This window comes from Miscanthus floridulus, chromosome 8 (assembly GCF_019320115.1).
Source record: "Miscanthus floridulus cultivar M001 chromosome 8, ASM1932011v1, whole genome shotgun sequence".
Lineage (NCBI taxonomy): Eukaryota > Viridiplantae > Streptophyta > Magnoliopsida > Poales > Poaceae > Miscanthus > Miscanthus floridulus.
In genome coordinates this window covers 40,203,066-40,220,439 of record NC_089587.1, presented here as the reverse complement: position 1 = coordinate 40,220,439, position 17,374 = coordinate 40,203,066, and the positions used below count along the sequence as shown (strand labels likewise).

General features: G+C 49.2%; 1 protein-coding gene across 1 annotated transcript; it reads left to right on the top strand.

The window, feature by feature from the left end:
- The first annotated feature begins 12,771 nt into the window (after positions 1–12,771).
- Positions 12,772–16,848, top strand: LOC136476229 (E3 ubiquitin-protein ligase SINAT5-like). Its single transcript, XM_066473989.1, has 3 exons — positions 12,772–13,297; positions 15,412–15,798; positions 16,272–16,848. The coding sequence occupies exons 1-3, from the start codon at positions 13,016–13,018 to the stop codon at positions 16,632–16,634; spliced, it is 1,032 nt and encodes a 343-aa protein (XP_066330086.1). The 5' UTR covers positions 12,772–13,015; the 3' UTR covers positions 16,635–16,848.
- Positions 16,849–17,374: the final 526 nt, after the last annotated feature.

Below are 17,374 nucleotides of genomic sequence, written 5' to 3'. Positions count from 1 at the left end.
AAATTTCCTCCACAAAACTTCGGGCCCTACGGTCTTAACAAATGGAAGGATCGATTGTCAAAATCTTTTCATCACAAAAAAGAGAAGAAGGTAAGATTAAACAAATGAAACAAAAATTACAAAACTGTTTCCAGGACACAAAAATACTGACACTTGTTCACATATTACAAATAAGTGTTTATCAAGCTAACTACTTCCGCGAAGGGAGAATCTCTTATTTCAGCTGGTCCACCAGGTTCCGCACGAGGGGAGCCACTACCTTTTCCATCTTGTCTAGCTCATCGTCATCATAAACAGGCGCAAAACCATGACTCATTACTTTCAGGTTGATCTCTTGATCATAATGGGAATGGGCGACAGCAAAGGCTTGGGTGATCTCGGCATGGAAGGCGTCCTCCTCAAGTTGGCCTACCCGTGCCATGATTCTCGCGGCACGAGCTGCAAGCGAGCTAGATCCTTCTGGCTGTGCCACCTCTAGGGCATTGGTAACCACACCGACGGCAGTTTGCAGAAGGTCGTGCTCGTTGCTTTTGACCCGGAGGATCCCTCGCACCTTGACAAGCTCCTTCTTCAACCTAGTAACAACATTCTCAACGTCCAACCTCCGGCTCACCGCATCCCCAAGATCCGCCCGGAGGGAGTCAGCCACCCCACGCGCCTCATCGCGCTCCCGGATGGTCCGGTCCGCCCTCTGCTGCAACACCATGGACCTCTCCTCAACCTTAAGCTTGAGATCTCACTCCATCTCTAGCTCCGCTAGGAGCTCGCCGGCCCGCTCACTAGACGTAGCATTCTTCTGCAGTAGCTCATCTCGCTCCTTTCGGAGCCTGGCGATCTCCTCCTCATCCAGCTTCGTCCTCGCTGACAAATCCTCAAACATTGCATGGAACTCCTCCATGTCATGACGTGCCTTGACCTCCTGCCGCTGGACGACAGCAAGCTGCGCGCTCACATCTCCTCACAGCCGGGCCTCCTCGGTGAGGCGGTCCCACTCCGCCTTTCGCTCGCGGAGAAACTGAGATTTGTTCCGGCTACGGGCAGCAAGATTCTGAAAAGAAGACCGGTATTAAAAACACGAAAACACAAGGATACGAAAAGGAGGAGAACAAGGCGAATACCCGGCTAGAAGGAACGATGATTTCGCGTAGGGCTCCATTGGCCTGATTCAAGGCATTGATCATGGCCGAGAACCTGATGTCAAGGTTCTCCCACTCCACACTCTCAGCAACATCATCAAGCGAGAATAGAGCCGACGACAGATCCCGAGCATCCATCCAATGGAGCGTTGGCTTGCTCCACGCGGGAGAACGGTTGCCCCCCGACAATAGGGCTAGGGGCAATGACTGGCGAGTCCTTCCCACCACCGCCAAGATGCCCAAAGACCCACCGGTCGTATCCTCCCCCGTCTGGCCCACCTCGGAGGCCACCATGGCCGCATCCGACCCCGTCGGGCCTGACGCGGTCGCAGCCTCCCCCATCTGGACCTCTGGTGGTGCAGACTACGTCGCTCCCTCGGATGCCACTGTGGCCGCATCCAACTCCGCCCGATCCGCATCAGGCGCCGTCTCTGTGGCCACCGGAGGCGCGGACTGCGCCACCCCCTCGGACACAACCATGGCTGCGTTCGGCTGCTCCTGGCCTGACACGGTCGTGGTTGCCTGTTCAGCAGCCACCAAGGGCGCGAGCACCACCACGGGCATCGTTGGACCGGCCAACGAGGCCATGACACTCCTGCCCAAAACAAGGGCGACATCGGGCAGCACCAGCCATCCCATCTGAAGGGCAAGGCTCTTCTTGGGTGCTAGCCCTAGAGGGTGGCCCCATCGCAAGAATCTGCAAAAGAGGAAGAAGCGTAAGATCGGAACAGAAAAATAAAGGGAACAATGAGGGGAGTCTATGACATACTCTGACGCTTTTGGGCGGCGGGTATGTTTCGAGGATGAACCCTAGACCCCTGCTCCAACTCATGCGGGTGGGACCGTTTCGAGCCTGCCCCCTGCTCTGAGGTAGGGGGGCTTGTCTCCCTTATCTCAAGAGGCACGGCGCCAGAGCTGCTCCCCTCCATCGCCTCTCGGGGCATGGCGTTAGAGCCGCTCCCCTCCACCGTCTCATGGGGCGTAGCACCAGAGCCGCTCCCCTCCATCATCTCTCGGGGCATGGCATCGGAGCCGCTCCCCTCCACCATCTCATGGGGCATAGCACCAGAGCCGCTCCCCTCCATCACCTCTCGGGGCACGACGTCAGAGCTGCTCCCCTCCACCATCTTATGGGGCGCGGCACCAGAGACGCTCCCCTCCATCACCTCTCGGGGCATGGTGTCGGAGCCGCCCCCCTCCACCAGCACCGTGGGGATGGTCTCGGATCTGACCCCTCCCGTCCACCGATCCTCCACCGGCACCCCGAGGGTAGCGGCGGATCCACCGACTCACACTAGACCTAGGGGTGGGCCCTGCTCCACTGCTCCCATAGACTCGCTTCCCTCCACGTGGAACAGGAAGGGTCCCTCCATGGGCAATGAGTCCTCGTTCACTAGGTCACCCCAATCCAAGCCGGCTGCTTCCTCATCTGACTCATTGTCATCATCATCATCTTCACTACTTGTCTCCTCTCCTTGATCTCAAGCTTGCTGCTTCTGTATCTCCTTCTTCTTCGCAAGCTCCCACATCTTCTTGTCCCAACAAGCCACGGCGCGGTTCGCTGCCGCCCGGGTTGGGTCCTTCAGCAACAGAGCTGGGCTGTCCTTGAAGTGCAGTCCCCCCGACTGATCCCACCATCCCAAGGTTAACATCAGGGGATCGGAAATTACAAGAGAAGAAAGGAGCAAGAGGCAAGAAAACTTACAAAGTCAACAAACCCCGGTTTTGGTCGCATCGGGGGATGCCCTGGCACCGGATACATAAACTCAAGGACAGTGCTAGCAGAGTCCTTCATGGGCTCCATTGCCTCCTTGATTCACTGCGATACTTCAGAGAAAGGGAGCGCCTCATCGACGAGCACCGTCTCTTCAAACGACGCTTCGGGCACCATCTAATACAGGGGAAGTGCGCGCGCCATCAGCGGCGCCACCCTCCTCACATGGTAGGCGCCGATGATCCCCGACCCCTTCACGCCCCTCTACTTCAGAGTTTGGATGGCGGCAAGAAGACTGTTGAGTTACTTCTTCCTCTTGCCCGGGACGCCCCACCCCCACGACACCAGGGCCTCCAAGATGTAGCGCCTGGTGAAAGCTAGCAAGGGAGCGGCGGCGTCGTTCTTGATATAAACCCATTGTGAATGCCATCCCTTATTGGAGTAGGATAAACACATTAGCGGGTACATCCTCCCTCGATTGTTGTGGAGGTGGATGCTGGTGCACCCCACTGGCGCATGTAGCTCTTGCTGCCCGACCCACCTCTTCACCAAATTAACGGCAAAGATATACTGCCACAGGTCAAAGTGGGGACCGATCCCCAAGAACCCCTCGCACAGGGCGACAAACGCCGCAATGTGCCGGATCCCATTGGGGAAAAGGTGCTGCAGTTCCACCTGATAATAGTCCAGCAATCCCCAGAAAAACAGATGGGCGGGCATGGCGAATCCCTGCTCATGGAAGTGAGCAAAAGACACGACGTACCCTTCAGGCGGCTATGGCTCCTCCTCCTCACCGAGCAGTCACCACTCCTCGACGGCGGTCAATGGGCAAAGGAGGCCTTGGTGGATGAGGCCCTCTAGGCGTCGAAGGGAGATGTTGGATTTGAACCCTGGGTCCATTGCGACAACGGGAGCAGCATGGAGAAGAAGGCAGCAGCGAGTTTGACGGCGGTGGCAGCACGGGCGTAGGAGGCTATGGCGATTGGCAGCGGAGGTTTCAGACGTGAAGGCGAGAGGGCAAAATATGGAACCCTGGGGGCGAACCCCGTGGTTTTATAGGGGCGACAGATGCGAGAAGGGCAACCGTCTGCCTCGATCTCCGGGCCTACCACGCGCACCGTCGCGTCACGTCGCGGGACACACGCCCGCAATCCCTATCCTCTCCCACAAAAATTGCGCTGGACGGTTCGCCTTCCCGAAGCGACCGGACTCTTTTCCCACAGAGGGGACGTGGACCAGGAAAATCTCTTCTCTAATCTGTCTGGGCCCATAACGACCGGGGGTCGGCCCAAACAAACTCAATGGCTGCCCCAACGAAGCATGGGCTCGTGAGAAACCAGAACTCAAAGATGCAAGCATCACCAGGGCCTTGATCCACAGCCAGGACCCAGCTAGGCTGGAACTGAGTAAAATTCCCACGAACGGAATACCGTGATTCCCTTAAAAATGTCCCATCGACAAAAAACCAAGTTCTTCAGCCTTACCCATGAAGGGTCCAATACTACCCCCCGGGCGACTCTACTCAAGTCACCCAAGGGCTCGAGGGCTACACCCATTGGGTGCGCTCGCGCGCACCCTCTGGCAATCTAACTCCGACGAAATTGAAAACACCCCCCGGACGATTCTGTCCGAATCACCCGGGGGCTCGGGGGCTACTATTGGGGACCTAACACTGGGATACCCTAGGAGGTGGAACCAATAACCATCGAATGTTAAAAACTTTTGGATGGACAAGGGCACCACTACGTTCCTTGCCCGAATGACTGGAGTTTGGTTCCGCCTCGCCCAACGCCTTTGGGCCAGCTCCGCCTCGCCCGAGGGCTGAGGGATAGACTCCGCCTCGCCCGACCCCCGAGGGACGGGCTCGGTCTCATCCAAGGGATAAGGGCCAGCTCCGCCTCGCCTGAAAGCTTAGGGATTGACTCTGCCTCGCCCGATCCCCGAGGGACAGGCTCGGTCTCACCCAAGGGACACCCACAACACTGCTTCCTGCTCCGACCCCGCGACCGGGGCTCGCGGGAAGCCTGCTCACCGCTCTTCTCCGACCGGAGCACTGAGGGCCGACTGGAGCCATCCGACCGGGGGCTCCCCATTCGGAGGGAACTAGAAGACATGTGGAGAAAGGCAAGGCGTGGCTCATAAGTCAAAACCACTATACCAGAGTCCATACCCTGCGCCCCTATAGGAAAGGTACTGCCAGGGAACGACGGGATGGATGCTTTAGACCCTTCCAGGCATAGCAGAGCCTAAATAGTGTTATGGGCGCGTGCTCTTCGCCCTATAGAGTTGTGGGCGCCGACTTCAGCCCTCGGGCATGGACCCCGACGTAGACATACGACAACCACTATGGTCTAGAAAAAGACTCACGTCCTCCACAAATGACGGATGTGCTATCACCATGTTATGCCCCCAAGGGAGCGGCACCCGCTTCATGGCCCCTCAGGTCCACCAGACTAGAACGCTCGCTTTGGCCTCCTGACGCCCTCTTCGATCAGAAGACCTTGCCCCAGCGCTACTTCAGACCCTGACCTCACGTCCCTCTGACGGGAACTCATAGGAACCAGAAGGCGTGCGGAGCAAGGCTGGGCAAGGCTCATAAGTCAAAACCACTGTACCAGAGTCCATACCCTGCGCGAGGTAGTACTCTATAGCCATCCTGACATTCTACAGTGGCATCGATAGTATTGTAGGCGCTTATCATCCTTTTGCACCCGCCAGAATTGATAACAAGGCTTAGTAGACGTGAACAACAAGGCTAGGTAGCGTACGCATCCGAGCCCTCTCACTTGTAAAGCCACCCCCTTCATCTATAAAAGGGGATGCACTTCCTCCAACAAAGGGACCGACCCTTAACGAACAACACACATCACACACAGTCAAGCTGCTATCAGGCTCTGGACATCCTTTCGACCCTTCCATCAGAGACTTGGGACCAGTCCCTCTCTCGACCGTTTGTACCCCCTACTATGAACCATTTTTGGTGCTAATAACACGAGCAGCAACAGACTGGACGTAGGGACATTCAGCCCGAACCAATATAAATCTTGTGTCCTTTAGCGCACCATCTGGGCCTAACACGCATTACTATAAATTTACTTGCCGGTGCTTGTACGAAACACCGACACCAGTGAAGGGGTACAATGGCTCTATTTCATGGGGGCTTCTATTTAAGCCCCATGGCCGGCTCAAGCTCACTCTCTTGTCCATTTGCATTGATATAGCAACCTTGTGAGCTTAGTCAAAGCCCTCCCACTCATCTCCATCATTGATTCATCATCTTTGTGAGATTGGGAGAGAATCTAAGTGCATTGCTTGAGTGTTTGCATCTAGAGGCACTTGGTGTTCGTGTTTTGCTATGGGATTCACTTGTTACTCTTGGTGGTTGCCGCCACCTAGATGGCTTGGAGCAGCAAAGATTGTTGAGCGAAGATTGGTGATTGTCTCCGGCTCCGATCATGGTGATTGTGAGGGGTTCTTGACCTTTCTCCGATGGAGAGCCAAAAGGTACTCTAGTGGATTGCTCATGGCTTATGTGATCCTCATCTTGTATTGGTTGTGCGGCACCCTATTGAGGGTTTGGTGTGTGATGCCAATTAGCTCATGAACCTCCAAGTGAGTGAATTGCCACAACGAGGAGTAGCTTGCCGGCAAGCAAGTGAACCTCGGTAAAAATCATTGTGTTCATCATTTGATTTCGAGGTGATTGGTCTTTATTGGTATTCATTCTTGTGATTGATTGGCTCCTTCTTCGACACGTCGGTATAAACAAATTGCTCACTCTCTTTACATTACCACAAACTAGTTGTCAAGCTCTTTAGTGTAGCTAGTTGTGAGAGCTTATTAGTTTGGTTAGTGTGGCTCTTTAGTTAGCTTTTGAGAGCACACTAACTTAGTGTAGTGTCATAGCTATTGTGTGGATAGAAACTATATAAACTAGAATTGTGGTAGGTGGCTTGCATTTTTAGTAGGCTAGCGCAACACTTGCTTCGCCTCATAATTGTCTAACCAGTTTGTTAAGTGTTGTTGTAGAAATTTTTAATAGGCTATTCACCCCTCTCTAGCCATTATGACCTTTCAACCGACTCACTCACAACGGATGACCTCTAGCTCGACATTGCGCTATGAATTCATGAATGGATCTATGAGTTTCTCCTCTCCCTCGCTCTTCCCTTTGTCTCCTAGGAACCGCCGCACACGAATGCTCTTAGCAAAAAAGAAGAAGGAGGAAAGGCGACAGTTGGGGAATAGGCGGAGGAATAGGACGAAAGCCCTCTCCCTTCCCCTATTTAAAGAAGAGGCAAAGCAGTTGAGGAAAGGCAAAGGATTGGGGCAAGAAACCCTCTCTCTTCCCCATTCAATATGGATGGGATATGATGGGACGCGCCCCGACCGATGGGACGCACCCTGCCCGATGAAATAGTGCCAGGTTAGACGGGATGTGGCCTGGGCATGGCCCACCACTACCACATGCCGCGCATGGGGAACAAGACGCAACTGCCCCCAGGTGACCCTCTGCCTTCCCAGGCGGGACTTAGAAAGGCCCAACTACAGGATCTCTGCCTAGGAGAGACCAACGGGCTTCCTGAGTCGATTGGACAGCTCAGACGAATGTCGAGAGACAGGTAAGGAGCAAAGGAATGCCCCATGTGGGCCATGCCGACTCCGTCATGAATGATGAATGTGGATCCCGATCGGACATATCCAATAGGAGCTCCTCAAACCCCGTCACTCGAGTCGTGAAGGTAATTCTACCAATCCCCCTTACTTTGTTTGATTTTCTAAATGCATAAACATTCATTCATTCATTCTCATACATGCATTCACACATTCATTCATACAAATCCCATACATCCAAAGCATCGCATATGCAGTTAAATGCATCACAACGCTCCATGTTGTGTCATGAAGCGGTAGTTGCCTCATTCAACATGAGCAACGACCTACCAGGGTTCGAAGGCTGGCCCACGAAGGGCTTGAGGCCACCACGCGTCAAACAAAGCTAGGGGAGAAAACGTAGATGAACCCCAACGGCCCTCGCCTAGTCTGCTCTGAAGCAAATAGGATCATCTCAACCTTCTCGTTCGATCCTAACCTCGAGCCATGCCCACAGAATCTCCATCGAGGGAAGGCTAGCAGGCCACCTGGGTTGGTCTTCGGAATGACCTAGGCATCTATCGGAACGTGGGTTAAGGAGCAGTGGAATGCCACATGAGGGCTATGCTGACCCCGTCATGAACGACGGACCCGGATTTCACTCGAACGTGCCTGTTAGCGAGCTCACTGAGCGCGTCACTCGAGCCATCGAGGTAAGCAACATTAGCTTAGCCTCTCCGATTGCGGAAACCGTGGATGGGGTAACGCACGAAACTCAACCAACCCCTTCCGAGCCCAATGGGGCTCAGGGGCTCGGGATGACCAATACCTTGGCACGACATTGGCTGCGCCTGGATTCGTGACTCCAACTCGCCTGATCCCTCGGCACGCCCGATGTCTGGATCCGTGACTCCAACTCGCCCGACACCTGGATCCATGAGTCCGCCTCGTCCGATCCCTTGGCACGCTCGATGCCTTGATTGGCGACTCTAACTCGCTCGATCCCTCAGCTGCGCCCGACGCCTAGGTCTGCGAGTCCATCTCGCCTGATCCCTTGGCTGCACCCAACACCAGGGTCCGCGAGTCCATCTCCCTCGATCCCTCAGCTGTCCCTCAGCCTCGACCAAACACCTAGGACCGTGCTCCTAGAAACGATGGGTCAGAAACTAGAAAGAGGAGGCAACGCCCACCAAGGTGCACACACTCACACCCGCTGACAAAACCCCCTAGGCGATTCTGCCCAAATCGCCCGGGGGCTACACCCGTGGGTGTGCTCATGCGCACCCGCTGTTAAGACAAAAATCCCCTAGACAATTATGCCTGAATCGCCTAGGGGCTCAGGGGCTCCTGTTGGGTTCATAAACCTAGGGTCCCTCATGGACCTACTTCCCAGCAAAAACTTGACCCAGCAGACGATGTTGCAAACAATGCGCAACTCCTAGGCCGGCCCAAATACCTAACGACAGGCCAGAAGGGCGATCCAATCTCCGATTAGAAGGCCTGGCCAAGGAGGAACAACGCCCGCTTTCGACTCCGGCCTGCCTCTCCGACCGAAAGGCTTGGCTAGGAGGAACGATGCTCGCTTCCGACTCTAGCCTACCTCTCTGACTGAAAGGCCTCACTTCTGACTTCGGCCCGCCTCTCCGACCGAAAGGCCTAGCCGAGGAGGAACATCGCTCGCTTCCGACTCCAGCCCACTTTTTCGACTGAAAGGCCTGGCCACCGCCGCTTCTGACTCTGACCCACGTCTCCGACCGAGGATGCACTGAACCTCTGCTTACAGCTCTTCTCCGACTGGCACAGTCGGAGCCGACTAGGACCAACCGACTAGGGACGCCCGCTCAGTGAGGACCTAGGAAATGAGCGAAGCAAGTAAGGCAGGGCGCACAAGTCAACCGCAATACCAAGGATCGTACCCTGTACACCTACAACATAGTACCGACAGGGCATATCAGAAGGGTGCCCTACCACCTTCTAGGCATGTCAGAGCCCCAGCAGTGTTGTGGGCGCCGATGTTTGCCCTATAGTGTTGTGGGCGCCCTTAACTCCCATACGAGGCGAACACGGTAAAACCACCCACATGCCTCTAGGCATCAACAGTGTGGTAGGTGCCGACATCTGCCATACCAGAAGAAGACGACGGAACCTCCCACATGCATCTGACATTTATAGTATTATGGACGCCTACAACCATCTTGTACCCGACAGCATAGGCAACAAGACTTAGTAGCATACGTATGCTCTCTCTCTCTCCCTCTCTTGTAAGGTCGTCCCCTTCATCTATAAAAGGGGATGCGCTCTCTCCCAATAGGTAGGACTCTCAGACGATCAATCTCACAAACACAGAGAACATCATCAACTCTCCAAGAGAGGACTCGAACGATTTGAACGACCAACGATCGATTCACCCTCTGTTAGCTTTAGACACTCCAAAGCTACATAGAGCACATGCTCGAAAACTTAGCGCATGTAGGAGCTCCCATCACTCTCAGCCCTTCGGTCTAGAGTCCGACCGGACCTCTTGCACCCCCTATCTTACTCCCTTCCGTTTGTAACCCCACAACAAACTTCGAGCACCTGGGCTCAGGAATAAAGTCACCGACCGACTCAAACTAGACTTAGGGCACGTTGCCTGAACCAGTATAAACCCTGTGTCATTGAGTGCTAGAACATATTCGATCACAACGTACGACAAAACTATAAATATTTACGTGTTGGTCACTTTCTGCACCGACACTTGGTGTGGACATCACCTAGCTTAATCAACACTTAAGACAAAGGTTAGTCCACTAGTTGCCACTCAATTACCAAAACCAAATATAGAGCTTTTAGTTGTCTCCTGCTGTCCTCATTCTCTCCCATCTCTGACCATCCTCCTCCCGGTAGCTCTGTCTTCTACCTATTTTCTCCTATTTCCCTTCCCTATGTGAGGCCCTCATCTCTTATGTGCTCCTACCCTAGCTTTTGTTTGTCTTTTGTGATCTTTTACTTTTAGCACATGGCTGCAACAAAAGCAAAGAGGGTTTACCTCACATGGATAGATGAGATGGACATTGATTGTTGGTTGTCCTTGTTGAGCATCACAAAATGGTGATAATTCCCAAAATGGATGAAAGCCACATGTGTACAATGTTTCTATCAATAATGTATGTAACAAGTGTAATGTTGACATCACAAAGTAAAACATATCGACTTAGGTGCAAAACTTTGACAAGCATTATGAGATCATTAGTAAGATACTTTCCTAGAGTGACTTTGGCTAGGATTGGGAAAATAGTAAGCTGTCAATTGATAGTGAGGATGTTTGGTCTAGATATGTGGATGTCAGTACATGTACATTTGGTTATTTATGTTCTACTTTTGTAATAAAACAAGATTCTACTTTTGTAATAACACAAGTCTCCTTGACTGTGAATGTGTGTCTTTTGTGCAGAGTAATAAGGCAACAACTTGTTACAAGAACAAAGTAGTGAAGAATTGGTGATGGCCTCGAGACAGTTGTTGAAAGTTCTTAAGATACACCTAAACAATCAAGTGAACATCCCCAAATTTACCCCAAAAGAGGCAACAAGCTAGTGATGAAATTCTTTACATGCTTGAGATACGAAGACATCATTTCAGGATGCTCTAAAATCCATCGAGCAATTACCAATGCCTTAGGTTACTCACAAAATACCAGATGTGCATAGATGTGACATTTTGCAGTCTTATGTTAAGCTTATCCTTAATAAACACTTATTCCAAGCACTTATGGAACTCCCTATGGACTTGAGAAAATAATGGATCCTAATGTTAAAATGAGAAGAATGGTTGCTGATGTTGTGTATACTTGTTACGTAATATATATTATGAATCTTTTTACGCTAATTAGGTGGTCTACTATGGGTACTTGTAAGAGACTTGGAATGTTGATCAAGCATCGACTCTATAATGGATGCTTGTGATCAACATTTATGAGATGTTCTAATCAGTATTTTTTACCATTTTATGATATTGCTGCAATTTTGACTTTTTCTTTTTGAATATTTTCATGTTTTTGAGTGTAAACTGATATATAATCGTTACAATACATGTGCAAGTTACAAAAAATATATTTTCATGCATGTAAAATTAAACAATTTGGACATCCAACTAGGAATTGGAATTGTCGGCTTCCTTCTGATTTGAGCTATCAACTACTTGCACATAAAAACAATGACATTGGTATTCTAGGCCATTTCCATTTCCAGTCAGCTTTGGTATTCCAGACCAATCAATTCCTTCCTCTGAATATCCACATCCAAATAGAGCACTATGTTTTTCTTTTCTCTTGGTTTAGTTTAGTGTTTTTGTCACGCAATTAACGCACATAGACAGGAATATATGGGGTAAGGTGTCCCAATATGAGGTTTAGAGCGCATACGATGCACATGAGTAATTTTATTAATATTCCGATCTATATCCTAAAATATTATAATACTACAATCCAACCGAGTATCCTAAATTTTATAGTATCATGATCCTACCTAAAGGCTCCACACGATCCTACATAAATTTCATAGTATTTTGAAACTACGATCCTATGATACCATGATATCAATTATAAACGAAATTTTAAATGATTCTATTATGATAAAATACTATTTAAAGTTAAGAGGTGTTGAAATAATACAAAAAAATTCTAGCCTTCAATCTATGCAACATATTACAAATCGTACATAAAATATATAATTTCCTTCAATATGTGCAACATATTACAAATCATACATAAAATATATATAATTTATAAAACCCGATAGTATCCCGATACTATCGTATAATTCGCTATTGTTTGGCAACAAAAAATATACTACTACCTAGGATCCTAATCCTGATAACCTTGCACACAAGTAGTAGCTTGACATGTACATTTCAACACAAGTGGTCAAGGGAGAGAGGTTGCACCAAAATGGCGAAAGAAGAGAGAAGAAATCCTAGAATCCTTGTATATAACCAAAACATTTGTCCTATGTACATGGTGCATAGCCACACAACTAATTCGTGTGCGGTGTGCCCCTTTGTCCCCCGGTCCAGTCCACGACGGCACCGCAAATTCCTGAAACAGACGTGTGCCCCAGCGGTTGTCCCCGGCGCCGGCCAGCCCACGCCCGCTGTCCTCCTGCGTCCGCCGGGCGACAGGTTCAAATTTGAACGTGCGCCGCACCACACCGCAGCAGGCTGCTGCAGCCCGTCATAAAACCCGCCCGAAAAAGGCACCACGCCCACGCCGTGCTGGGTACCCGACCCCACCGCATCAGAGCACAATCAAGTGCCCCCACCACCACCCGCCGCAACCGCCGACCCCACACACATTCCTCCCTCTCCCCCCTCTCCCCAATTTCCTCCTCCCTTCACCATCATCCGCTCCGCTCCGCTCCCCTTCCCCTCCTTCGCAGCCCGCGCCCGTGGAGTTCTTCGATCGAGTCCTCGGAGCCCGCAGCACCTCGTCCAACGATCCGGGCCCGCCGCGTGGAAGGGGAGAGAGAAAGAGCCGAATCTGAGCCTCGCCCCAAGTTGGGCACCCGTCAAGATTCCCCTCGATCTGCTGCGGGACATGGAGCTGGACAGCATCGAGTGCGTGTCCTACTCCGACGGCATGGAGGACGACGACGACACCGCCGCCGTCACATCGTCCCAGCTCCCTCGCCCCTTCCTCAAATCCTCCTCCACCGCCGGCACCGCCGCCGCCGTCAACGTGGTCGTCATCTCCGACCGCGCCGGTGCCGCCGGCCCGGTAGCGGGGGCGGGGCCGCTGGTGATATCGCCGGCCACGGGCGTGCACGAGCTGCTCGAGTGCCCCGTCTGCACCAACTCCATGTACCCGCCCATCCACCAGGTGCTGCGCCCCGCCCCGATTCCTTTCTTGCCTTCGTTTCAGGATCTTAGCATGTTAGCCCTGCCAGGGTTGCGTGATCTGCTCCTACTCCCAGTATAGGAGTAGGATCTTTGTTGCTTGTGCTCGGGGTTCTTGGTCATGGGGACACCTGGCCGCTTAATTCCCCGCAATCTTTCTGTCCCCAGGCATGCGTAATCGGTACATTTGACTGATATATGAAGGGAATAACTTTTGCTTCTTCAACTATCACAGATGCTTGGCCATGCGTCTTGCTCATGCTCTGCTTCCTGCGAACCGTGTAGCTAACTGTGTAATAATTGCAGTTTAGGTACAGAGAAACATAAAATATGATTGTAATTGTCGCTTTGGCATATTGATGCTATCTATCTCAGTCTAGTTTCCTCCCGTATTTGTTAGTAGTAAACTAGTAATGGATTGTGTGTAGCTGTTCCACCGAGGTCTCTAGTCTTCTGAGTGAAATCAGTGTGCCGCATCGAGTAGCATCTCATTTGAGTGAGTTTATGCTTGTGCCTGGAATCAGAATGTGAGGCAGAGCATTAGCAGATGAGTATTGAATAAGCCTGGTCATTCATGGCATTCGTGCATTCGATGCTTGTAGTGTATTTAACACTGAGAAGCAAAAATGAGGGTTAGGGCAGATGTTTACAGAGTGCTGGGTTCCTTTGGAAGCAATATCTATGCCCTTCCATATATCTAATAAAAAAAGTCCCAACAGTTTCCATTTCTAGTTTATTTGCGCTTTTAAGGATGTTGTGTTTGCATGCTTTCATGCCCATATACATGAGGAAGGTATGGTTTTTGCAAACTAGAGATGTCCTTTTGGTTTAATGGGGCCATTTGTTCTTTAAGTTACTGTTGTGTATTCTGGATTCCTCTGAGCCTACAGAATTCTTTGTGGATTACTGCTATATTGCATAGTTCTCACAGCAAATTTTGTCTCTCCAAAATTGAACATTTCAATAATTGTTGAATTGATTTACTTTACATTCCTTATATATTCCTCACCGGAGTGCGTTTCAATAACCTTAGATATTGATAAGGTTTTATTGATGTTCTATGATTGTTTCCTGAATAGCGCACCATGATTCCAATATGTGTCTTTTTGCAGACACAAATAACACAACATTCATTCAACCATGGGATGCTCTAAAGCTTTCATGTTTGATTCTGAACTGACCAGTAAAAATCTCGACCAATAAGTTTCCTGTTGCTTGATGAGTTATTCAGTTCTCTTTAGTAGTTTGGTTGCTGACTAGGCATCTTCAAAATTTGTTTCTGAGCTCATTTACTCGTTCCTCTATATTAATTCCCATTCGGAAGTGAAGCGGAAAAAACTCAATAGCAAGTACTAGAATGCTGCAGTATTGTGCATTTTCTTTTCGTCTACCTTCCTATTTGATTTCCTTTTCCTTTACTCTTTTTGTGTGTTGGGGGTTGTGTGTGTGTGTGTGGGGGGGGGGGGGGGGGGGGGGGGGGGTTGAAGTTTCTTTGTTTCTTACTCACAGGGCTTAAGACCATCTTAACATATTTTCATAATTTTTTCCAATTGGGTGATAACTTGCCAAAGCACACAAAGGATTTCTTGTATAAGGATGGGGCATTAGGATACACATCTGTAAGAAAGGTTAATTAGTTGTATATTCAATTAAAAGTATTGCAATTACGTGGTGTCCTTTTCTGCAAAGTTAGCTTGTTTGGAGCTTTTAGAATTCACAAGTCAAGCAATCTTTCCAGTACACCAGTAAAGGTTAAAACAAAGTACATACCAAGTGTTGCTGTGTGGTCTGAATTTTATAGTATGGCACATAAATCTTTAAGAGATGAAGCTGTGTGTACGCATCTTTCATATCCATTGTATTAGTATAATCCTTTTTTGTCTAGTACATTGAACAATATATGTTTGTTGATGTAACTGTTTTCCATTCCTGTTGTTCATCTCTTCTAGAAACCATGTAAATGAAACCATACATCCTAGTTTTAGTATTTATTATATGAAACTTTGAATTTTCTAGGTTTAGCATTTGAAAGTCATGACTCAACAATCGACATAAAAATTAGCTTGTAGCAGACTGATATTTTTCCCTATGTTACAGTGCCAAAATGGTCATACTCTGTGTTCCACCTGCAAAACTCGGGTGCACAACCGCTGCCCAACTTGTCGGCAAGAGCTCGGTGACATCAGGTGTCTGGCATTAGAAAAAGTGGCTGAATCACTTGAGCTCCCCTGCAAATACTACTCTCTTGGATGTCCAGAAGTCTTCCCATACTACAGCAAACTCAAGCATGAGTCACAGTGTAATTTTAGGCCATACAACTGCCCTTATGCTGGTTCTGAATGCTCAGTTGTTGGGGATATTCCTTTTCTTGTGGCACATCTACGAGATGATCATAAAGTGGACATGCACTCTGGATGTACATTTAATCACCGCTATGTCAAGTCCAACCCAAGAGAGGTTGAAAATGCAACCTGGATGCTAACTGTAAGTATCCCCATATATTTATAATTTTCTTGATCTCTTTATTGCTTTCTTTATTAGCCAGTTAGATAAGATTTATAGTAGTGCAGATGTTTTTATATCTTACCTTCTGTTGTCTTGAATGTTCCGCATTGGAAATAAGTTAAACCGCCACAGCTAAGGAAACAATTTTTTTTAATCATATTCTACTATATGCTTTATCTATGTTTGAATTAAGTTATAGTGGTCACTTGATGCCTTCATGCCTTGTTTTATCAGTTTATGTTAGTATAGATAATAGATGTTTACTTATCCCATCATCAGTTATTTTCAACATCCCACATTGGAAATACGTGAATCAAACACATGATATGCATTCAGCTAGTGAAACAAGATTTTCTGACCACATTTCACTAGTATGATGATATAAGGAAGTTGTGCTTTATCTATTTTTGAATCAAGTGAATTTAGTCTGATACTATCTTGTCTCCTTCTAGGTTTTTCATTGTTTTGGGCAGTACTTTTGCTTGCACTTTGAGGCCTTTCAGCTTGGAATGGCACCAGTATACATGGCTTTCCTCCGGCTTATGGGTGATGAAAATGATGCTAGGAACTACAGCTATAGCCTTGAGGTTGGTGCAAATGGCAGGAAGATGATATGGGAGGGAACTCCCCGCAGCATCCGGGACAGCCACCAGAAGGTTAGGGACAGCCATGACGGCCTAATAATTCAGCGCAACATAGCTCTCTTCTTCTCAGGCGGAGATAGGAAAGAGCTGAAACTGCGGGTCACTGGCCGTATCTGGAAGGAGCAGCAGAATCCTGACTCAGGAGCCTGCATTCCCAATTTGTTCAGCTGAGCTCAGTATAACAAGGATGGATCCAGGTGTATATTGATACGGCTGATGTGCTTGTGTGCGGGTGTGTCTGTGCTTTGTGTTTTGTCCTGCCATTGCAGCCCGCCCTAAATTAGTTAGGGCGTATTTACTGTTGGCAGGATAATGAAAATACTGAGTTCCTCCATTTGTGGGCTGTGACTAAGCTCCCATGAATCTCATGATAAGCATTTTTCTCGATCCATTGTGCTTTGTGGTGTTATGTTTGTCTCGGTGTATTTTTGTGTCTGCAAATAAACTGTTGAACAGAAACTGGGTACCTTGCATAAGGTCTGGTTGGCTTTCACTTGCCTATGTTTCCCCAAGGTAATACGTGCATGCTAACTTATCTGATCACTCTGTGATGGACGTGCAGTCGTGCATCATGTTTAATGCCACCGTGGCAATGGATTTATGTTAAGATAACATTGATACTAGAGATAGCTAATACTAATTCAGATAAGAAAATATGCCTTACAATGGACGGAGGGAGTGAAATTTTAGGCCATTAATTTGTGGACCTTGTCCAACACACTAATTTTTGGCTTCTCCTTCAGTTCACTACAAATTCTTTTGGCTCGAAAAATTCATAGAAGAAAGCGAGGACACAGACAGGAAGCACCCACCAACTTATTACTACGGGCCACAGGGCATTTATGCAAGATGAAACAAAAACTTGTGTCACTTTCTGTGCACCAACTTGTTAAGGCCTTGTTTAGTTGGGC

Coding starts and splice junctions, on each gene's coding strand:
- LOC136476229 (XM_066473989.1), top strand. CDS start 13,016: ATGGAGCTGGACAGCATCGAGTGCGTGTCCTACTCCGACGGCATGGAG. Junction 13,298..15,411: donor TGTACCCGCCCATCCACCAG/GTGCTGCGCCCC, acceptor CCTATGTTACAG/TGCCAAAATGGTCATACTCT. Junction 15,799..16,271: donor ATGCAACCTGGATGCTAACT/GTAAGTATCCCC, acceptor GTCTCCTTCTAG/GTTTTTCATTGTTTTGGGCA.